This window comes from Uranotaenia lowii, chromosome 1, assembly GCF_029784155.1.
Source record: "Uranotaenia lowii strain MFRU-FL chromosome 1, ASM2978415v1, whole genome shotgun sequence".
Classification (NCBI taxonomy): domain Eukaryota; kingdom Metazoa; phylum Arthropoda; class Insecta; order Diptera; family Culicidae; genus Uranotaenia; species Uranotaenia lowii.
This window is the reverse complement of record NC_073691.1, coordinates 101,262,691-101,287,853: the sequence shown is the minus strand read 5'-3', so window position 1 is coordinate 101,287,853 and position 25,163 is coordinate 101,262,691. Positions and strand designations below refer to the sequence as shown.

The 25,163-nt window shown below is 36.3% G+C and overlaps 2 protein-coding genes across 4 annotated transcripts in view; both read left to right on the top strand.

Annotated features, from left to right (window-relative positions):
- LOC129749953 (uncharacterized) overlaps positions 1-21,701 on the top strand; it is a 157,931-nt gene extending 136,230 nt beyond the window's left edge. For all 3 annotated transcript variants that reach the window (XM_055745108.1, XM_055745123.1, XM_055745116.1), the window contains exon 3: positions 20,316-21,701. In XM_055745108.1, the coding sequence (XP_055601083.1) occupies positions 20,316-21,154 (839 nt within the window). In that variant the 3' untranslated portion in view covers positions 21,155-21,701. The remainder of the gene's footprint in view (positions 1-20,315) is intronic.
- A 1,056-nt stretch (positions 21,702-22,757) lies between these two features.
- Positions 22,758-24,858, top strand: LOC129739036 (uncharacterized). The gene has a single exon (XM_055730413.1). It carries the CDS (start codon positions 23,832-23,834, stop codon positions 24,459-24,461), a length of 630 nt encoding a protein of 209 aa, XP_055586388.1. The 5' UTR covers positions 22,758-23,831; the 3' UTR covers positions 24,462-24,858.
- Positions 24,859-25,163: the final 305 nt, after the last annotated feature.

The following is a 25,163-nucleotide window of genomic DNA, read 5'->3' as shown; positions in this document are numbered from 1 at the left end:
TCCAAAAGTGATTGAAAAATCGCTAGCGTGCATGCGTTACACGAAACATGGGAAACGGTAAAAGAAAAACGTTCATTCTGTTGATTAAATTTGGAACGGAAAGACGTTCGGTTTTTTGAAGGACTTTGTTCTCGGTAAAGTTTATGGTGGATTTAAGTGAGGTTTCTTCAAAATTGACATCAAGGGTTACGACAATGGCGTAGTCTAAGCTCCCATTTGGTAAGTGTAAAGAATTTGTTTAACTGTGTTTATAAGGACGATAAATATTACGGTAAAAAGGGATGGCTAGAGAAATTTGAAATCGGCCGTGAATAATAGTGCGCTACGCTACTATTACGGTGATCCGTCAGTTCGAGTGCTAGTCTCGAAAGAAAATTAAAAAAAAACTTATTTGGTCGAGTGATAGTCTCGACTTAATTACAATTGGATGGATGATAAGAAATGAAAACAGAGTGCTAGTCTCTGAGATCTGACAATGAAAAATCAACGTTAAGTGCTAGTCTTGGCGGTGAAATTTATTTTGAAATACTTGTATTGGTCGAGTGATAGTCTCGATCTAGCTACGATTGATAATTTTAAAAAGGTATGAATACAGAGTGCTAGTCTCTGTGACCAGTTACACGAATAATGATGATGATGACGATGAATAACACTGAGTGCTAGTCTCAGATGTTTGATAAGAGATTCGAGTGCTAGTCTCGATATTATTTGAAGAAGAAAAAAACTCTAAAATAACGACTCTAAATGAAGATTTAAACAAATTATTTGGTTTTATAAAATGAAAGATTTCTATATTTCTACTGCAGGAAAAATATAATGCCTGAACTGATAATCCGTTTCTGATTTATTTTTCCATTATTACGCAATCATAGTTAGAGGATCTTTTTTTTGTACGGGATTTTCATCCTCTGGGATGATGCATCCATAATAGTTGGTGGAGCGTGTGGCATTTAAACATAAAAGCGATAGTATCGCGAAGGAAAATTCTAAGATCGGTTGTTGTATCGAGGTTGTTGCGGTGCTGATGGAGTTGAAATGGAGTTCAGATCCCAATAGCGGTGCAAAGAGTGGAAGAACTGGGGTCATTGTCAGTTGGTGCCCAGTATGGTCATTTTAATTTGTGCTTCGTGAGCTGGTTAGTTATGCTTCGAAGAATTACATTATGAAAACAATGTGGTTAAGAAAAGAGAAAAGGACAATAGAAGGAAGAATAGCATTGGAAAATACTAGAAGCAAAGGCTGGAAAATGTGGAAGGGAGTAGAGATCGAAAGTTGAAGAGAAGAGGTAAACGTAAATGAGAATGGGATTGAAAAGTTGAATGTTTCTGTGGAAGGGACGAATCATTTAACAGGATGAAAAATTCCGATTAAGGTTCAGTATAGTAGTAGTGTGCAATCGCTTCGTTATTTGCTACCTGCTTCCTTACAGTTCATTCCCCACATGTTGAAGTAATTTAAAACTATGAAACTTTCTATTTGTTATAGTCGTTACATTTGTTTGAACCGAAGATCAATATTAAAATGAGAGACAGAAGAAAGTTCAATGAAATTTCAGAAAGGAGAAAAAGAGAAAGAATTTGTAGAGATAGAAGCAAAAAACAACGGGACAAATAAAACATACAAAGAAAATTATGAAATATCGAATAATAAAAAATTGATATATTGATAAATTGAAGAGGATAATGACATAAACGGGTAAGGAAGGGAGAAAAGAGAAATTTGAATGAACTGAGAGCAGTAGATGGACATTAAAATAAGATATAGAGAAACGCAACACAAATCTATAAATGTAAGAAGATAGAAGTAGCATGGAAGGTACATTTTTTTTAATAATTAGGAGAATGTATAGAAATTAAATAAATAAAAAATTTAAAGATTGAATGATAAAAATTAATAAAAATATACAATTGCGTTTAGAAAGCAAAATAGAGCAATGGATACCAACATAAAAAAGAAGTGAAATAAATTGACACAGAAAAAAGCAATCAATATATCTAAAGAGTAGAAATACTGCACAAACGATATGCTTGAGATATAGCTCAGTTGGCACGAAAATTGACTCACTAAACAACAAATTAGAAGAAATTAAAAATTTGAGATCATGAGTTAACAAACATCACGACGGTCTGACAAAAATAGTTGCCAAGATTATTGATGAATAAATTTGACTGACTGTGAGGGTTTTAATAAAATTGAATTCGATAAATGTTTAACCTTCCAGAACTGTTCGTGTCAGAATGACCCGATATGTTCTATGAAAATTATAATCAAGTTAATGAGAAAAAAACTAAAATTGAATGTCATTTTTTAAGAATTCATTTCATCGGAAAATTTTGAATAGCGGTCAAAGTTTTGATCGGACCCCTACATATTCCAAAGATCAGAAGAATAGAAGAACACAGCAAAGCTATCAGAAATTATAAATAATTTGAAAAAAAAAACAGTTTTTCGGGACTTTTCATGTGGAAATATTGAGAAACAACAATAAATTACCAAGACAATGAATCAAATATCATCAAAATCGGTTAACATTTGCGGCCAGGAGAACGCCAACAAACTACTAATCAAGTAGTAAAAGAAGGGAAGGAATTAAAAAAAAAAAAAAGTTTAACAAGTTAAAAAAAAAACAGAAAATGGCATTTAAAGTTGAGTGTTTCAGTAGGCGGTTAGCATTGTAGCAATCGCATCGTTGTCGGAGTAACCATGATATGGTGAATTCCTTCACATGTTTTCTCGTATATTGTTTAACTTAACAGGGATTAAACTTTAATTTCGTTTTAATTCGTCCCGCCCGTTTTTTCCAAAGATCAAGGCCAAAACAAATGTGAGAACAAAATGTTAAATAAAGGAAAATAAATAAATAAAATGTGGTAGCAACTCTATATAGGTATGGATTCTATAAAAATACAGAATACAGTAAACTAATTCAAAAGAAAGAAGAAATCGATAGTAAGAATAAATAATAACAATAGGCATATTAAAAATAACCCAAGCAACCAAAAGTCACATATTTACTTGAATGAACCAATATGAACTTGAAAGTTACATATTGGATTACAAAGATAATCAACTGCCCAGTTCCCTTTAGTGAACTTTTATGTATTCATTGATGAACTTGAAAGTTGTAAAAGTGATTAATATTTACGTTGTATGTGACTTGTTTTGCCCTATTAACGAACTTCAAAGTTGCAAAAGTGATTTATACGTACGTTGTACGGGACTGAAGTCACATAAAGGGCACAAAAGTGCTCAAAACGGGATTTGGTAAGTCACAAAAAGTGCATTGAGGTGCTTTCGAAATCAAATCACCACTTCCAGTTTTAGTTTCAGTTAGAACAACATCTAGGCGTGGTTTGGTGGTAGCGTGTTCGATTCTCACCACGAAGGTTGGGGTTCGATACCCAAGCCGGGAAAGTTTTTTTCAATAAGTAATTTAATAATTGAGTGACCATTCTGATGCGGTATATTCAGGAAATGTAGGAAGAAGCAATTGAGCAATTGGTAGAGTGCGGAATCCGGTGCGTGGCATCATGGCTTAAATTTTGAACCTACTTCATATCAATGATGGGGCTGAGTAAGCGTTTTTGTACCCTGTTTTATGGTGATGAAATGAAGAGGATCAAGATAAGAACGGAAAATGAAGAGAATCTGGATAAGTCAATAGATATTTGGAGCCTACCCCCATTCTGAGAAGATGTAAACGAAATTGAAAACGAGTATATGCCTGGTTGAGAGCGATTGAATGAAAGTTTTATCATTAGAGAAAATGGCGCGATTTGTTCCTAAAAAAATAGTTCACAATTTGAATATGGAATAAGTTAAGAAATTAATCGACAAATTATAAAGCGTTTGTCGTATAGGTGGATGAATCAATAATTGCGAAAAACATAGTATTACGAAATAAAAAAAAATCAATTTTCGGAAATTCATCTTCTTGTTTGAATATCATATCAATTCCATTGAAATTTGAGATCATGAGTGAACAAACATCCTGAAAGGACTGACAAGGATGTTTGCCATAATAATTGGTGGCTATATTTGACTGACTTTGAGCGTGTAAACAAAATTTAATCCGATGAATGTGTCAGAGAAAACTCGATCACGATTTTTATTGCAGCTGTATTTACTGCTTGCGAGAATTTGTTAAGAAAATTATCATAACTCACATGATTGAGTTGATCGAACTCAAATGTAAATGTTAATGATAACGGCCTAAATAGCCTTTAGTTGTGCTGATAGCCGACCAAATAAAACAAAATTAAATGTTAATGATGATGTAATAAATAAAACAGATGAAAGGAAAAGATAAAAGGCAAGTAATAATGTAGAGGATCAATGGGAAGAGGAAACATTTAAAAAAATACAACGAACGATAAGAACAGAAAGTATTATAAAAGTGTTTTGTTTAGCGCAATATCCATCGCCTCGTTGCAGGAGTAATTGTCAAAAAAATGATCTTCCTAATAGTCTTGTCTCGTTTACTTCATAAGTTAAACTTTTTTCTAGGTGTAAGCCATCTTGTTCGTTTGTGCCAATTATCGAGACTATGATAAAGAGGAGAAAGGAAAAATAAACGAAGAATAAAAATATTAAAAACTGATAAAAACTAAAGGTGGATATAATGGACTCAAATGAAAAAATGAAGGAATAATATATATACTAAGATAAAAATGAGAAGAAATCGACAGGAAGAGAAAATAATCAAATTTGTCGAATATAAATGAATAATGAATGAACGGGAGGAAATGAAAAAGAATAGCTGAATTAATAGTTGATGGAGGAAGAGCTGAGTGAGAGCCTTTGAATAAAAGTTTAATCATTCTGAAAGTTAGTTTAGGGAAAGAGGTCTTGTGTATGACTAAAACTTCTGCTGGGTAATTCTTGTATGCGAACGAACGACAAGTTTACATACATTTGAAATAGAATGGAGGATACTTTCAATGTATAAGTTTGAATCGTTTATGGTTTACTTTAAAGGCTATGTTGTTTAGTAAATTTAGCATTAAAACGGATTTCTTTATTGTCGCTATAGGTTGTAAATGAATTATTTGATTTTTCCGGTAATATTTGGAATGCTTAATCGTTTTTATCGTTTTCCGTTGAGTATTTAAGTGAATAATCCAAGAACTTTTAGCATACTCACATTTGTTCTCCAATTTCGGCAACAAAGTATATATTTTTCGAACGTATGCCTATCAGGTGTTTCATCGGCCAAAATCGGGAAAACGTGGATTATGTGGAAGCGTTAATAAAGCTTTTCGAGAAACTTTGACTGTCAAAAGTCGTTATAACATGAATATGAACAAAACAGCAAGAGCAAATATTTATTCGTAGCATGATTAAATTGTTAAAAAAGCGTGACTCTAAAATCATCATTTTTCAAAGAAATTTCTAGAAGTCAGTGAAGAAAGGCTAAGAAAACTGATTGTTTTTTCGCGAAAAAGAAAAAAAAATGAGTGGATTGCATATAATAACCGGATAAGTTTGTATCAAAGAAATATAACTTTTCTTACTATAATTTACACCCACCGGTAGAGACGGAAGGTAATGTAGTGAATAGAATTGAGCGAATAGAGAAAGTTAAACGCTTTACTATGAAGTAAGAAACAAATAAAAAAAAAATTAGAGCATTTCTGATAGCAACTTATTTATTGTAAGTCCAAAAGTGATTGAAAAATCGCTAGCGTGCAAGCGTTACACGAAACATGGGAAACGGTAAAAGAAAAACGTTCATTCTATTGATTAAATTTGGAACGGAAAGACGTTCGGTTTTTTGAAGGACTTTGTTCTCGGTAAAGTTTATGGTGGATTTAAGTGAGGTTTCTTCAAAATTGACATGAATACTGTAATTTTTTTTTACAGTGGTACCCTACGGGAGCCCAAATCAGCTATCGCAGAAATAGAAAAAAGAGTGGATCAGCAATATGATAAAGCAACATCAATAGTGGTTGCATAATTTTGGACGACCCATTTTATTATTTTCCCCCATAAAAACAATAATTTAAAGCGACTTACGTGCTGTGTTGCTTCGTTGACTTTGCTGGCCTCGATGTTTGATGAGTAGCGATGATCGTTTCCATACTCCCGATTCCGGAAATTCTGCTCCCACGATTGCTTCGAAAATTCAATAGCACACCATGCCCTGAGGGTGCTTGACGCGCACAGTGAGATCCACCCAACAACACTGCGCTTTCTGCAACCTGTCCGCTTAAATGCCGCACCGTTTCCTTGAGAACGACAACAATCGCGCACTCACTCTCCTTTCCAGCTGCTGTTACTTTTAGGCTTGGCACAACCCCCTGTGGGTGCACTCCGGAGGCACAAAGCAGCATCCGCAATCCTCCACTGTCTTCGCTAGACAACCTTGGCTGTCTCCGTTCGCTTGAACAACTCCGACAATGTCGTGCCGGCTCACTCCGACAATCGTGATCGAAATCCAAATTCTTCCTAAATCGTGGCTGAACCGCAACAATTCCCTGCTGTCGACTGGTCATCAACACCCAAAGGAAAGCCGAGCTGAGATGGCCACACAAGCGCACTTCCGAATAAACTTTTCCGCTGACCGTCGAGAAGGCAGTGAAATTTCTCGTTTCTTGATAGCGCTCTCCTACCGCCGATGTGCCAAGAAAGAAGCGAGGAGCTGGCACGTGTGTCGAATTCGGAAGCGTTCCGAGGAACCAATGGCTTCGACCAAAATCTTTCGCAATCGCGTGTACCTTCGGCCAACGACACCACAATGAAAAAGCTCAATCGTCCCGGCAAAATAAATGAGCCTTCCGTAGAAGTAAGCCACCCGTATAAAAAAAGGGGTCCTGAAGAGGATGAAATTTTCCCATCAGGAAGTTATCTTATTTGACTCCTAATTTGCTACTCACGTTTGACCCCTTTCTTCTGGCTTTGCTGGTACAGGCACACAGACCTCGGAGTAACCGCTTGCTGGGTTTGTTTCCCGGCGGTGACGTATAATTGCCGGCTTTTTCACGAGCTACCTCCGACCCGTTTGTTTTGGCCCTTATTTCCGCACTTTTGAGTGCTAGCAACACCGGATTCTCGTCGCTCAGTGGTGAAGCGAAATCTTCAGCGTTTTTGATGTACGGCCTTTACTCAGAACTGACTAACAGCCCTTTTCGCGACAACTGAGTCATGGTTACTCAGAATGCGCGAAGATTCTGAAGCGGTTTTTGGCCGCTTTTTTCATGCTAGAATAGTTAAAACCTGTGTTATTTCTTAGACAAATGATGGATTTATTGATTTGGTGAATAACAAAAGTCCAGATTTTGTGCACACCTATTTATTTTTTTTAAAAAATCACAAACTTATTGTTTTTTTTTCGCCCGTCGGGTTTCGTCTCCCGGTCTGGGACCCATTATGCCGTACAAGATTAAGTAATGAAAAATTTATTCGGACCATCATCACAGACCCTGTAATAAAAATAATATCGGATTAATAGCTAGAAATTAACTTTAAAATCAATATTCACCATGTATTTTCTTTATTTTTTGCTCCACGAAACAACCAAGTCCGACCGCCTCGCACAAACTGATCAACATTTACTCAGTTGTCGCCTTCAAGCACTCGAGTTCTCTGAGTGCCGAATTTTCTGACGTCTGAGTATTTTTTCCGCTGATTTTTGAGTTCATTAAGATCAGCCGTCAGCTGCTTCATATATGTGGCGACGTCTGAGTAAAAGGTAGCCGGGCTCTGAGTATTTCAAATTTAGCGAGTAAACGCATTCAAATCTTGGTTGCACGCTTTAAATTGTTTATGGGGAGATGGGTAAATTATAAATTGTTTGCGACTTCGCTCAAATATCGTATCCGAAAATAATCAAAAATATTAAATGTAACAAGTCCTATTTGTCGCTGGTAGTGTTCGTGATAGAGTGCTGGTTGTTTCACCAACACTTTTCAGTTTTTGGACAATCAACCTCAAAAACGACCATGTGTGTCGACCGGCTGCCCGTTTTTTGTACCGAGAGTTTTTGAGGTTATTTGTCCCGTCTCATCTGTACACGGTCAGCAAGTATGAGTAAGAAATGTCAAAAACAACTCTATTACGCGTGGTTTTGTTTGACATCTTACACTCTAAACTATATACACTCGATTTTACCCAATCACGCTCAAAATTATTAATTACTAGCTGACCCGTTGTGCTTTGCTACACCTTCCGAAAATAAATGTAATTTGTAAAAAATTATTCAAGTTTAGATTTTAGAGAGCATTTGGTTCATACTTCAGAACCAACAACTTTGAAATGAGAGCTGCAGCTGCAGTTCTGAATTGCAATTCAAATATGGTATATATTATTTACTGAAACTTGATCAATAAACTCGTTTTTCAAGATCTGAAATTTGTACTCTGTACCAAAAAAAACGTTTTTAAATATGCTTCTTTCTTTGAAAAGCTCTTTATTTTAAATTTACATGGGAGCTCCCCCTTCTTTTCCAATTTTGTCCCCCACCGCTTGAAGAAAGTACGCTGATTTATCTGACTGGAGTTTACATAAATTTCTAATTGAAAGAAAAAGATTCGCATATTGGAATTCATTGCAAATTTTACTTTATGGAATAGAATTTTTAAAACCGATGAATAGCGTGAATCGAGACAGTTTTTTGAGTATATTCCTAATATTCTGTATTATGAGCACTTCCAGCTCCTGATAAGCTTTAGATGTGGTATTTTTTGGAGATGAAAAAATAAGCTAAAGAAATTAAAAAAAAAACAATGAAAAAGATTTTTAATAATCATTTTCAAACAGCTTTTTTTACCATCCTCGCCTACGAAGCAGTTTGAATATCTATCCTTTTTGCGCCAAAATTATGTTAAAAAATGTTTCGCCATATTCCAAACTCGTGAACATGAGACATTATAGATTGAAGTTTTCCCAAACAGCACTTATCATGGTTATGAAAACTATATTAAATTAGTTATGTATTAAATACAGTGCAATTCCCTTTTTTCTAAAATAAATTTACTACGGCAAAACATATAAATATTTAAAAAAATATCAGTTGCATCACTAAATAAGTTCTCAGCGTTTTTATTATTTTCTCTTTGAAAGTCAAATATTAAAAAATGTTGGCAAAAACAAATTTCTAAGTTTACATTTGTCCCGTATATTGGGGCAAGTGTCAATGCTAAGCTTATTTTCAGATGCGTCAGAGTAATGGCTTTAAAATGGATTTAATACGTTTTCCTGTTTTTTTGTTCTATCAAATTTCACTGATATATCTGCAGTATTCCTGCAGTATAAATTTATGTTTATTACTCCACTTTTAACGAATGCTGTTCAAAAAGAATGACCTTCATTCACAAAGACATTTAAGGGGGGGGGGGGGGGGGGGGGTAGGGTCTAACGGGTAAAAAAAAACACCATTTTCACGATTTTTTTCTAGAGCTATCGTTCAAACAAATGTATTCAAATTTTTTGCATTATACAAAGCATTGTTAAAAGAACATTTAGTAATTTTTTCGTAGAAAACTATTAAAAAATGAGCCGGTGACGAAGCACTTTCGAGGATGCCTTTTAGAAAACAGGATTTGCGGTGGACACTGTATCTCAGCACAGAATCATCTAAAGATGTTTTTCTGGACCCCAACGTTTTTATTTAACTGAAAATTTTTTTTATGAAATTTTTGTGGCTGTTTGAAGTAAAAACTACGATTTTTCACGAAAAAATCCGCCATTTTTTATCTGTAAAATCTCTCCAAAGTAAAAAAATAAAAAAAGAAAAACGTTGGGGTCTGGTATTTTATATGTAGAAAATATGTTCCAAATTTGAAAAGAATCGGATATGTAGTTTTCAAATGACGATGTCCACGGACTTTAAAAATGTGCTTTCGAGAAAAATGCGTTTGAAGTTTCTGCTCTTGCTTTCTTGCAGTATTAGATAGGAGGAGATAAAGGCCTATAATTTCTACAGTTTTGCTTCAATTGACTTGAAAATTTGACACAACATTCTTGAAATGTTTTACAATAAAAAAATAAAATAATCGATTTTTTGAAAGTGTTAGACCCTAGCACCCCCCCCCCCCCCCTTAAGAATTTTCAATATCCGCTTCAGTTTTAACATTCGGAATACCCCTTCTGGTCTTTCCAACATATTGAATCATTTTGAAGATGAATTTCTATAAAGTTCAACGTCTGCCCTTGCCCCACCGCGTAAGTTGACAGGAGGGAATATTGTTTTTAACACTTTAAGGGTATACCAAAAATTTCTTGAATATCAGTTCTAAAGTCTCGCTTTTAAAAAACGAAGCGGATCCAAAGTCTCTTTTATGCAGCCATGTAACACAAAAACACTTTTCGTGTTAAGTACGTACTTGAATTTGTATGTAAGCAAAAAGTGCGATGGTTTTTCAGAGTTAGGGGAGATGGGGGCATAATGGCCACCTTAAGGAAAACGGTTATTTAACCATAGAAAATAGCTATAATATGGAGGTTACATTATTGTTTCGTGTTCAGACACTTGAAAAGCCTATTCCCCAACGGGCTGAAACGTGAAAAACTAGATGAAAACGTTAAAAAATGCCTTTTAAAAAAAAATTGCCAAAAGCTGAAAACCAGCCACTGTGGAGGCATAATGAGAACCCTCCCTGAGGCAGTATGAGCACCATTAATCAGGGCAAGATGTGCGTTTTCTGTCGGGGAATCTAGCAGCGAATTCAACTCGATGAAGTCAGGTGAGTCGTAGATTAATCAAACAAAGCAATAACAAAATAATCTAGGTCTGTTTGTAGAATACAAACAATTCACGCACGCTCATACATTATGCGCTTTGTTCGGAGGATGATGCTACTAGCCGTATAATGTAACAATAAAAAAATCGATCATGAATTGTAAATGGAAAAAAATCACCTCGAACAGAAATCTAACTCTAGTCTTTTGATTACCTCTCCGACACCTAACCAATAGGCTAAATCGTCGGATGAAAACTAGTCAAGGTGTGGCGCTATAAATCAATTTTAATTCGCTGCTAGATTCTACGGCAGAAAATGCTCATTATGCCTCGATAATATGGTGCTCTATATGCCCCTAGTCAACAAATTTAAGTAAAAACGTGTTTTAAAATTGATAAAAGTGAAAAATCAAAAATTTTATGATGGTAAAATTTGAGAAACAATGTGTACATCATGTTGCAGTGCGTACATTATAGATCAAGGTTATTTTAAGATCATAAGAGCTTATTTCGTGGTGCTCAAAAATTATAATATTTTCGTAACTTGAGATCCGAGCTAGTATTTTTTAAATATCTCTGTAAAGATGATAAGAAGATTCCTTTTTTGTGAAAAATTAATACTATAGAAAGTACGAGACAAATCCTCATGAAAATTTATTCAAGAAAATACGTACTTTCGTAGAAAAGCGTAGTGCTCATTATGCCCTGGGTGCTCGTTATGCCCTCATCTCCCCTATTTAAAATAAAAAGCTCCCATTTTCATGTCTAAATTCGTTTCAGTTGTGTATTTGGGCCGAAGTAACAATTTCTAGAAGAAATTATAACTTTTTATTTTTTTAACAGAAAAAGTTGAACGTTTGAACATGTTCTAATGTTCCTAGAATGAAAAGTCGAATGCTACCTACATTAACACAAACTAAATATGGAAGTATTTTTGCAAATCTTTCAATTGGTTTTGATTCGATTGATAAAATACCAATCCGTGTCACATCTAGGCGTCATTTATTACCACGTGCAATTAAGCAAGAAAAAAACACATCTAGGTTGCATATCGCCCCCACTTGCATAAGAAACATAGGTACTTGGTTGAGAAACAGGCGCCTTATTGTTAAATTTTTCCAGCGATCAATGAACAGTAACAGTATGCTTTAGTTACTATCCACTTGCGACGACGTCGCGTCGTGTGCTTGACCATAGAGACGAAAAACAAACCCCTCAGACAAAAGACAATCTCTTAAAATGGATGTCATGGCTTTTCAATTTCAGATTTTGACAAAAAAAAATGTAGGCATATATTTTAATCGATCGGCAAAATGTCAATCTGGGTCTCATCTAGGCGTCATTCATAACCATGTGCTATACAAATGAGCTAGGAATCAAGTAGAAAAAAAATCACATCAAGGCTTCATATCGCCACCCCTTGCATTGAAAATATTCTTGGTTTAAAAATACGCGCCAAAATATTCCCACTGATCAGTATGCTATGCCATGGTTACTATCCTTTTGCGACGTTGGCTCGCGACGCGTCGACCATGGAGACGAAAAACAAGTCTCTCTTAAGTCGGATGGAGTTTTGACTATTACAGAAACCATCCCCGGCCTCAAAAACCCTCAGATGCTAATTTTGACGATGATCGGTTCAGTAGTTTCCGAGTCTATAGGGAACAGACAGACAGACAAACATTCATTTTTATATATATAGATAACTTTTAGTTTAAAAAAATCCATGGTAAAATCTACTAGAGCATTGTCACGATAATCAAAACTTTATCCAAATGCATAAAATGCTGTATATGGTAAAATTATTTTTTTTTTATTTAGGTATACCACATTTTTTCTGGTTCGCATGGTAAAATGAAACAAAATTTTTATTTATATCGACAAATTTTGCACATGGTAATATTTAACCTTTTTTATTTAAATTTAATTTACCATGTTTTTCTGGTTCGCATTTTAAAATTAACCAAAAGATCGTCAATAACCCAAACTATATTGATCGACAAAATTAGCGCGTTTTAAAATAAAACATTTTTATTTATTTCTAAATACCATTTTTTTTATTATTATTATTCGTTTATTTGAAACGGCTCATACCTTGAGGCTTTAAAGAGCCAAACTCGTTTTGTTTTTTACAATCGTTTGCTTAGGTCTAGATCACTTTTTTAACACTTTTTGAATTGAAGAGAATAAGAAACAGAAAGGGAAATATGAAAATAAAAAGAATTATAGACGGAGATCAATAGCTTTTAGGAAAAGGTATATTTCGAACATGTTCCAAGTCCATCACAGCTAACACATCCCTTACTGGAACATTGGGTGGTTTTCTTCGGGCCCGAAGGGAGTCTATGAAATTCGTTCTAGCGACAAGATGGTCCTCACAAGACCAAATAATATGCTCTCTTCCTTATTCTGCGCCGCGCGTGAGGTGACGATAGTCGAATCACCCTAGTCACCCGATTCCAGTAGTCGCTTTAGGTGAGAAACATCTTTTAGAATGAACTTTTTGAGTTCTTGTCCTAATCTAGTAGTCAGCTCTGTCACATCGGCTTCTGGAATAAGGTGACAAGACTCACGTGATTCCGACTCGAGTCGACTATCGTCACCTCACGCGCGGCGCAGAATAAGGGGGTTTATGTCATGGTAACCTAGACCACAACCGCATAAATTGCTGGCAGCAATATTTATACGATAGAGTACCGCATTCAAGGAATAATGATTGGACATGAGACGGGAAAATAAACGAATAAAATCCCGACTCAAGTCCAATCTATTAAACCAGGGTTTAAGGCTTACCGTTGGGATAATCGAGTGGAGCCACCGACCCTTCTCATCCTCGTACCATTTGCGCTGCCAGTTGACAAGAGAGTTTCTTCGAGCCAAGAAGTAGAATTCGTTGAAAACGATTTCACGCTGATAAATGTTGCCTTCCATCGCACCCACCTTTGCAAGGGTATCTGCCCTCTAATTGCCTAATATTGAGCAATGTGAGGGGACCCAGACGAAGGTGATGGTAAAGCAACGTCTTGATAAAGTAGTCAACGTATCGCGTATCTTCTCGAGGAAGTACGGTGTGTATTTTCCTGGTCTTATTGAACGGATTGCTTCAACGGAGCTGAGACTGTCAGTTATAATAAAAAAGTGTTCAACAGGTCGTGTGGCGATACTATCCAGAGCGCAGTAAATAGCAGCTAACTCTGCGATGTACACAGAACATGGTGACTGAAGACTGTAAGAGGCGCTGAAGATTTCGTTGAACACTCCAAATCCTGTTGATTCCTCTATAAGTGATCCATCGGTAAAGTACATTTTATCAGCATCGACGTGTCTATATTTAGCTTCAAAAATTCTTGGAATCAGAAGAGAGCGATGCGATACCGGGATTCCACGAATTTCCTGCTGCATAGACAAATCAAACTGGACAGAAGAATGATCGTAGTCTGGGCTACAAACACGAGTTGGAGAATACGAAGAAGGGTTTACCTGTATTGACATGAGGACATGGTATATAGACATAAATCTAGTTTGAAGATTTTGCTCAAGTACTCTTTCGAAATTCACAATCACCAATGGGTTCATGACCTCACACCTGATGAGGAACCGGAGTGATAGTAAATTAAATCGATCTTTAAGAGGGAGTATTCCTGCCGAAACTTCGAGACTCATGTTATGCGTTGAGGGCATACAGCCCAGAGCGATGCGCAGACAACGGTATTGGATACGCTCGAGTTTTATGAGGTGAGATTTGGCAGCTGACTGGAAACAGAAGCTACCATATTCCATCACTGAGAGAATGGTTGTTCGATACAATTTTAAAAGATCTTCTGGATGAGCTCCCCACCAGGTGCCAGTGATTGATCGGAGAAAATTGATTCTTTGTTGGCATTTTCCTTTCAGATACTCAATGTGAGCTCTCCAGGTACATTTGGAATCAAACCAAACCCCAAGATACTTGAAACACCTCGATTGAGTGATAGTTCGGCCTAGGAGTTGAAGCTTAGGTTGAGCAGGTCTACGTTTTTCAGAGAAAACAACCATCTCCGTTTTCTGAGGGGAAAACTCAATCCCAAGCCCCAAAGCCCAGGAAGGCAATCTGTCTAAAGTATCTTGTAAAGGTCTGTGCAGATGAGACTCGGAGGATCCTGTTACAGACACCACGCCGTCATCTGCAAGTTGTCTTAGAGTGCAGCCTTCAGAGAGACAACTGTCGATGTCACTTACGTAAAAGTTGTACAAAAGTGGGCTCAAACATGAACCTTGCGGGAGGCCCATGTAAGAGGTTTTTCTAACTGCAATATCTCCGTGAGCAAAGTTCAGATGTTTCTCACAAAGCAAGCTGTATAAGATGTTGTTCAATAGAGGAGACAGACCCCGGGAGCGCAGCTTATCTGACAAAACCTCTATTGAGACAGCATCAAAAGCTCCCTTTATGTCCAGAAACACTGAAGCTATTTGCTCACGTTTTGTGTACGCCATTTGAATCTCTGAAGACAGCAAAGCAAGACAATCGTTTGTTCCTTTGCCCCTTCGAAACCCAAATTGAGTATCTGAAAGGAGGCCATTTGTTTCCACCCATTTGTCCAAACGAAACAAAATCATTTTCTCCATCAACTTGCGTATACAAGACAACATCGCTATTGGGCGGTACGAATTGGGATCAGACGCTGGTTTTCCCGGCTTTTGGATAGCAATAACTCTCACTTGTCTCCACTCTTGAGGAACAATGTTGTGCTCCAAGAATTGATTAAATAGATTCAACATGCGAAATTTTGCGGCATCCAGAAGGTTTTTCAACAAGTTGAATTTTATTTTATCAATGCCCGGAGCTGAATTGTTGCAAGAAAGGAGGGCAAATGAGAATTCGACCATCGAAAAGCTAGAATCAAAACCACACCTATCTGGAGGCACATTCCGGATTATTGTTTGTACAGGTTTAGAATCTGGGCAGACTTTTCGTGCGAAGTTATATATCCATCTATGTGAATATTCCTCACTTTCATTCGTAGATGATCGATTACGCATGCTTCGTGCCACTTTCCACAAGGTACTCAAAGATGTTTCGCGTGATAATCCACCCACAAAATTCCTCCAATACGCCTTTTTCTTCCCCTTGATCAATTTTTTAAACTGATTTTCAAGGGAAACATATTCTTCAAAAAGGACGAGGGTTCCATGTTTTCGGAAATCCTTGAATGCTTTCGATTTGTCCTTATAAAGCTTGGAGCACTGCTGGTCCCACCATGGATTAGGGGGCCTTCGAGGAACAGATGAATCTGGGATGGGTTTTGTTTGAGCGCAAAGTGCACTTTCATATATCAAACGTGAAAGAAAGTGGTACTCCTCCAAAGGAGGTAAAACATGCATAGAGTCGATGGCTGTTATTATTTCTTCCGAGAACCTTTTTAAATCGATGTGTCTTGTAAGGTCATATGTCATATTTATAGTGTTTGAAGAGCTGACCCCATTGGTGATAGTAATTTCGATAGGCAAGTGATCACTACCATTAGGATCATGGACCACCTTCCACTGGCAATCAAATGATAGTGAATTTGAGCAGAGTGAGAGGTCAATTGCACTTTGTCTTGCAGGAGGTTTAGGTACTCGTGTTTTTTCACCCGTGTTCAAAACTGTTAAATTGAAACTGTCGCAAATGTAAATGTAAAACTGTCGCATAGATAAGAGTAGAACGACTATCGTCTATTTGTTCTCCCCAGACAGTTCCATGAGAATTGAAGTCACCCAGGATCAACCTTGGCTCAGGGAGCACTGAGCACAGGTCCTCTAGGTGATTTCGATCCACTGCAACTCTCTGTGGCCAGTACAAACTGACAACACATAAGTCCTTACCTCTTATAGTTGTATGACAAGCAAAAGCTTCAATTCCGCCAGACAGGGGAAGGTGAATTCTAAAAAAAGGGTGGCGCTTGTTGATCCCCAAAAGCACCCCTCCATAAGAATCGTCACGATCCAGACGGATGATATTAAAATCGTGGAATGAGATATTAGATTGAGAAGATAGCCAAGTTTCGGACAACGCAAAAATATCGCAACTAGTTTTATGAAGTAAACAGTTTAATGAATCCAATTTTGGAATTAGACTACGACAATTCTACTGTAGAACAGTGATATCTCCGACCTCTCGGCTTAAATTAGCCATCGAGAGATACAAACACTGAAAGGAGGGGCCAAGTTTGCATCAATTGCTTCAAAAATGTCTTTACTACAGGAAGCATTGTTGTGACAATGCTTCTGATGGATTCTGCTACATCAAAACAAGTAAAAATTCCATTGAGAATGTCGGTCAATTTAAAAAGCCCAGATTGAGTGGATGATTCTGGCAAAATCACGTTAGGGATTTGGGTTTGCGATGTTTTCGCCGATGTTGATTTAAACTGTGCTGATACACTACCCCGGAAGCCCGGAGGAACTTGTTTTTCCTTGACAGATATAGTTGGAGTTTTCTCAATCCTTTTTGGAGAGATGATCGTAGGAATTTTGGATGGTATTTTGATGGAAGGCGCCTTCGTTCGCTTTCGAGAGCCTCCCGCAACGAAAACTGGTTGGACTTCATCAGCCGTGTCTGTGTCCTCGTTATCAACTGACAACACAGAGAAAATGTTACCAGACTGAGATTGGGCCGGTGGAGAGTCGCTCTTTAATATAGCGGCATAAGAACGTTTGGAGCGTTCTTTTAAAGAGCGCCTCTGTTTATCCCAGCTGCCTTTAAATGCCTCGCAAGAGGAGATATCATGGGGTGAGCCCCCGCAATAGACACATTTCTGCTCTATTGCTGAGCACGCTCCTTCCCCATGATTCTCCCCACAGCGCGAGCATCGCTGCTTATTGCAGCAGTGTGAAGCAGTGTGCCCCAACTTGATGCAATTTTTGCACTGCATTGGGCGAGGCACATAAAGACGTACTGGAAGCCTTAAATTTCGTCAATCAAGACGTAGTGAGGGAGGGCTGTTCCCGCGAAGGTCACACGAATTGAGGCTGAAGGCGTACACTGAACAAAATCGGGCTATAAGGTTTATTGGGAATTTTAGTATTTTTGCACTAAAGGAAAATCCAATACTTTTTACGAATGCACGGTCGAAATAGGGGTGATAAATTTTATAGGAAATTTCAATAAATTTTAAAGTGCGCCATGATGATATAATTTACTATAAAAAGAAGTAAAATTAACAGTACATAGATGTAATAAAAATGTCGTAGTTCAATTTATTCTTAAATTTAAGTTTGTTTTTTCATTGCAGCGTAAATAAATGATATCATTGAGATTCATTATACAAATTTTATTGATAGAAGATTAATCCCGTCTAAAAAAAAATACATCCATCTCTGGTCTCTGTTTTCCGAATTTTCCGTTAAAATCAATTGAACATGTAATTTGGAGCATTTTCTGGATTCGGTTTTTGTTCTCAGCCGTTCTGTTGAAGTATGAGGATTCATCTCGCCATCTCATAATCCGTTTTTATTCATCATCTGAAATCGACAATAATTGTAATATCACCACTACTCGTTGAAAATGCATGTATGTTAATTTTCAAAACTTACCGATTAAAAGCTTTCTGTATTCGCGAAGGTACAGGTCCGGAAGGTCTTCTGGTCCGGGTTACTCCAGTGTCAGAAAGGATATCAATCAAAGAGCCAAATCTCGCTGGGAGTTGAATGAAGGAACTCCAGTATTGAACTTCTTTTAGTTGTAGCTTAATTATTCTCCTTATGCTGATGTTGTATGATGAACATTTTGATCTTCCAGCTGATCAAAATTTTGCACCCACAAGTAACTCTGGCCAGATGTCAAATTTAAATTGTTATGATCCTTCCGTTTAATTCAGATGAAAGCTGGAAAAAATAAATTCAATAAAAACGATATATTAAATTTAATTGAAAGGTTATGATTACTTACATACTCAAAACATTTTGGATTAATTTTTTTCTCCCTAGTTTGATTCTTCGCCGCTTAAGGATTTTTTTTTTGATTCCGCACTGTGGAGTCTTAGAACGGCCCGTTCTCATGGCTCATTCTAGACTGATTCTGTTGACACGCACGCACCAATCTGATGCACAAACTAATTATCTTAGAAACACACATTTCCGTTCTATTTTGTTGCATTTTATGTTTACCAGCAGGACTTAATTCCTCCAAGTCAAAACAAGTACCGAAACTTAACGAACAAAGGTACTGGATTTTCCTATACATTTCAAAAAGCGCTACAAGCTTATAAGATTCATTGAATTTTCTAGTACTTTTTACTGGGTACTGTCGGATATCTACAAACTTGTAAAAAGTATTGGGTTTAGTTATATTTTTTACTGAATATACCATTAGTATCTATCAAACAGTAAAATCATAAAAATTATTAAAATGGAACTATACATTTTATAGTCCGATTTGGTTCAGTGTATACTTTTTAACGCCATCAACGACAGTGGCAGTCTTGAGTTGGTGACAATCCAAGATTCGGACCGAAGTCGAATCAAGGCTCTTAAACTTACCAACGCCATGAGACTTAACGTATTCAGCCTCCAGACTTGATTCGGTGATCACACCCGTCTCGAGATGGAATATAGAGCTGATACTCTAATTTTAAAAAAAATTGCTAGCCAGAATTCCGTTTGCGGCCTTCCGGTCGCCCACAACAACGCGCATTTTTTTCGGCCTTACCTTAGTCACACTGGTAACGGAGGGCCACCTAGCCAGATCTTTCGTGATCTGCACTACATTAAGATTTTTTCCATTAGCTTTGGGCCGAATAAAAACCACCCAAGGCCCAGTAGAGGATGCATTTTCCTGATAAACCCGGAGTCGGGTTGTTTTTTCCGCAACTGGAGGTGATGTAGAAGAATCCTCTACCGAAGAAACCTGTGAATTCGAAGGACCAGCTACTGCTGAGTCCTCCAAATGCTCCTCATCTTCGCAGACGATTTTTTCATCATCCACAGTTGGCGGGTCCAACCCCCCGCCTTCGCTTATATTTTATCAAAATAGAAGCGAAGCACAATATGGTTGAAATAATCAATAGAGAAAACAAAATAGAAGAAAGATACAGGGAAAGAAAAAGAAAGTATTACAAACTTTTATTGTGTCTAGATTGACTCCTTCTGCTATGGCCCAAACCACGTGGTCCTTCCTCGAAGATGGCTGCCACGTCTCGACTCGGCTCGAGCGATTGATGATGATGATGATAACGATGATGAAGAGGAACTTGGATCGTCAAACAATGGCGGCGGCCCTTGTGGTGCTCAGTTGAGGGCAGTCAGCTAGCCAGAACCAAATTTTCTGTCCACCAAAACACGACAATGGCACCCCTTTGGTGTGCTGGGGTGTTTTATTTTCGCCTGCCTTTGGCAGGATAACGAACTGCGCGGCACAAAACACCGTTTTTACCGTCCGAACGGCACTAACTCCCGGATTTATTGGACGAGTCTCACACTTTTAACTCGCGAGGATCGAGCAACTCCACACGCGACTGTACTAGACAAGCGATACGAGACGAATGTTCTAAATACCATGATTTTTCTTTCACTGTAGATACGTTCTGAAAAATTTGGCCCAAAAAATATTAAATTATCAATAGCATCACACAAACTGAAATCTCCTAATAATTCTTTCTTATTTTCTCGTTTATTTTAGAAAGAGAAAGTACAGACGACGGAGTGATTATTGAATCGAACCTTCGCAGTTATGATGGTGTAACGCAAGCCACCGTTAGGCGATCAACATCGGTCAGCTCGATACAACTGCCATCGTACGTGCCACCGCATATCTACTACGAGACAACGAGACCTGGGGATGCGGTTCCATTCTCCGGAAGCGGACTCGAGAAAAATGCCGCGGCCTCTGAAAGCCTTTATCCGTCATTTTTGAGAAACTCCCGACACTATTTTCCAACGTCGGACGTAGATCGATTCAGGCCGATTACGACAACTGCACGGGCAAAATTTGTTGAACCCTCAATTTTAGGATCAGGCGATTTTGGCATCTTGAAAGGTGGCACTTTTTATCAGGACAGCGATCCCCCGATCAGATCTTACTACAAAGATTTTTATGGTCTTGGACATAAAAGTCACAACGGGCATCAGAGGCCATTCGCTGCCCCACTTATACAAAAGCAACGCTATCCATCAGACCCATCCAATCCATTCTCCAACTTTCGGGACTTTGCAGATATCAATGTATCGAACGATGCTGGTCAATATTCTGAATATTATGTCGTTTACGCTAATAAACACAGTGAAGAAAAACCCTTAAAAAATAAAATCAACCATAAATCAGATAAGAATGTAATACGGAACATAAAAGACCAGCTAGATATTATCGATAAGGAAATTAAGGATGAACACAAAAAACACAAGCTAAGTAAAACTAAAGTTAAACTTTTCAAAAGCAAAAATCAGTTCAAGTTTAAATCAACCTTCCAGTCGGTTTCGAATTCCCCCGCCGATAACGATTTCATGTTGGCTCTAAGTTAGTACCTCGACAAGAGTAAGAACTAGCAACACTCAGAAATATTTGTAGAGCACAGATAGCGCTAATGAGGTTTGTACTTCAAAAAAGGATAAATCAATTATAGAAAGTGAGAAGTTACAAGTTTTGTCGAAGGACGAGTGCTATCTGGAACAGCAAACAGTCATCCTTTCTCGGTTTGTTTTTTTTTTAATTTGCATTACCATTTTTAAAAGTTTCGAGAATCTATGTATGGTGATATAAGTATACATTTATCAGGCGGATGATGACAATTTCGTTGTTCTTTGTCAACAATAGCGGCTACAACTGATCGATTAAAACAGGTTTCGGAAAACTTTTGAATTTTCCATTGACATTTCTACACACAGGTACGGTTAAATGAAGTTTGTTCACAGCAGAGATGTATGGACATAGACAGAAATGCCGTTAGTTTAAATCACTGTTTGCCTGCCAAATGATATATGTAGCAGAAAGGCTGTTTAGTGCCTTATGAATTGAGTAAACAAAATTTATAAAATATTATGATTGATCTTTAAATTACCAGGAAACAAACCAGTTGTAGGTTGAGTCCAGTGATGTTCCTCATTGAACGAACAAATGAACAATAAAAAAAGAAAAGTTCAGAACAATATTTTAAGTTCAATGACATTAGTGGTCTAGACCTAAGGCTTCTTGCCTGCGTACTACTAAGAAAAAACTCGTTCAAAGATCTTGAATCTGTGAGAAACCTAGATAATTTTGCTAGGTCCGCTAATGATGGCAGTACTGAATGATATCTCAATCCCAATAGTGAATATAAATTAGTGCTACTTTTTTTTCTAGAGTTACGAATAGACAGATATATATATATATATATATATATATATATATATATATATATATATATATATATATATATATATATATATATATATATATATATATATATATATATATATATATATATATATATATATATATATATATATATATATATATATATATATATATATATATATATATATATATATATATATATATATATATATATATATATATATATATATATATATATATATATATATATATATATATATATATATATATATATATATATATATATATATATATATATATATATATATATATATATATATATATATATACGGAGCATATTTTCCAAAGATGCAAGTTTTTTTAACAGTGATGTGGCTGTCTTTCTCGACATTCCCGATACGATAGAAACAGAACAAATAAAACCTAACCAACCACTAGTTTCGTGATGATAAATAAAACAACATAGAACAAAAGAAAAGGTTCCAACTAATGTTAACATTATTTTTCGGGCATACTTATTATTAAGTGTTATAGCTTGGATTGTTAATGCAGCCGGAAACAAACGATAGATCGAAATGTTTCAACTGTTACAGAAATTTAATAGCCTTGCGTTTCTAGATTCATGATTTAGACTTGAAGTGGAAATCGTTTTTTTTTTTTTTTTTTTTTTTTTTTTTTTTTTTTTTTTTTTTTTTTTTTTTTTTTTTTTTTTTTTTTTTTGTAGCAGTGTTTTCTTCATTATATGTACACCTATAGGCAAATGTGACTCAAAAGTAAATCGAATGGCTTCATTTACGGCCCTCAGAGGCTCGAATGAAATTTGACTGAATAATACCAAACCATTCTACAGGTCTTAATCAATTACCCACAAAGAATTATAGATTTTTCACGAAATACTGTTTTATTTGAATGTAATTTGTCTTAAAAAAATTGAAAGTACTTATACGGATAATTGGAAAATTCGTAAACTTTTAGGCGCATTCTCAAAGTAGCTCATACACTCTCCTGACTCAGAAGTCCTCATGGCAACGTAATAAGCCTCGTTATAATGTCATTGAAGTTGAAATCCGAAGTTTTCGCGCTGGTGATCGGCAACCTTGCCAACCAGCGACGTTGTAAAATTCATCATTACACCTATATTACATTATTACATTAAATTAGGTGTTCAGCTCAATAATGAACTGTTCAGAGCCCTATAGCTAACTAGATATTAAAAATTTATTTCTAAGAATTAAATTTGCTTAGGGCAATTAAGTATTTAATGTAGGAGAACATCCTGTAATGGCAAAATCCACTATCCTAAAATTAAACTAATTATAAAGAGAACGAATTATAAAGAGAACGAATATCTGCGATGGAAGACTGCATCGATTTTCCTCTGAAGTTGTAGATGATTTTGTTGGCCATCTCTTCGATCGATTCAATGCCCGCAATCCGATGAAGATCTGAAACTGAACAGGGAATAACACTAACAGCCGCACGTAAAAAATTGGAAGAAAACAGCTCTAACTCGACGTATGCCGATGTCGTTAAGCGACAAATCCAGGCGCACAACATGTACCGTACCAAACAACCAGATCAGAAGTCGCATCAACAGGAAGAAACGAACCAAAAAGAAGACCACCAACAGCAGAAGGAAACAACTAAACAATTACCGAAAAGAGATCACGTCACTGCAGCCACCACAACGCCAAGCCCCGTGTTGGAATCTGATTCCCCCCCTAGGAAGAGAATCACTTCCCAGCAGTGATTGAATTTTGCTGAGCATGAGTTGATCAACCATCTCTCGCTCAACGCTTTACTCGGAAGCAAAGGTTGCTTTGAGGCAGCGAAAACGACAAAACCGATGATGCATACGCTCTCAATATGGCCCGGCTTCATGAAGCAATATACATTCGAGGCAGCGAATCCAAAAAACCTAACGAATGGCTCTCACTCATCTCCTGTTACAACATTGAGGGAACCGAATTCAAAAGGCAGAGCAAACCCGAGTCTCCTCGTTTGTGCCTGAAAGGTGGCACTTTTTATCAGGACAGCGATCCCCCGATCAGATCTTACTACAAAGATTTTTATGGTCTTGGACATAAAAGTCACAACGGGCATCAGAGGCCATTCGCTGCCCCACTTATACAAAAGCAACGCTATCCATCAGACCCATCCAATCCATTCTCCAACTTTCGGGACTTTGCAGATATCAATGTATCGAACGATGCTGGTCAATATTCTGAATATTATGTCGTTTACGCTAATAAACACAGTGAAGAAAAACCCTTAAAAAATAAAATCAACCATAAATCAGATAAGAATGTAATACGGAACATAAAAGACCAGCTAGATATTATCGATAAGGAAATTAAGGATGAACACAAAAAACACAAGCTAAGTAAAACTAAAGTTAAACTTTTCAAAAGCAAAAATCAGTTCAAGTTTAAATCAACCTTCCAGTCGGTTTCGAATTCCCCCGCCGATAACGATTTCATGTTGGCTCTAAGTTAGTACCTCGACAAGAGTAAGAACTAGCAACACTCAGAAATATTTGTAGAGCACAGATAGCGCTAATGAGGTTTGTACTTCAAAAAAGGATAAATCAATTATAGAAAGTGAGAAGTTACAAGTTTTGTCGAAGGACGAGTGCTATCTGGAACAGCAAACAGTCATCCTTTCTCGGTTTGTTTTTTTTTAATTTGCATTACCATTTTTAAAAGTTTCGAGAATCTATGTATGGTGATATAAGTATACATTTATCAGGCGGATGATGACAATTTCGTTGTTCTTTGTCAACAATAGCGGCTACAACTGATCGATTAAAACAGGTTTCGGAAAACTTTTGAATTTTCCATTGACATTTCTACACACAGGTACGGTTAAATGAAGTTTGTTCACAGCAGAGATGTATGGACATAGACACCATATATATATATATATATATATATATATATATATATATATATATATATATATATATATATATATATATATATATATATATATATATATATATATATATATATATATATATATATATATATATATATATATATATATATATATATATATATATATATATATATATATATATATATATATATATATATATATATATATATATATATATATATATATATATATATATATATATATATATATATATATATATATATATATATATATATATATATATATATATATATATATATA

What these genes read in the sequence shown, in the direction of transcription:
- LOC129739036 (XM_055730413.1), top strand. Translation starts at nt 23,832, where the DNA reads ATGGCCCGGCTTCATGAAGCAATATACATTCGAGGCAGCGAATCCAAA.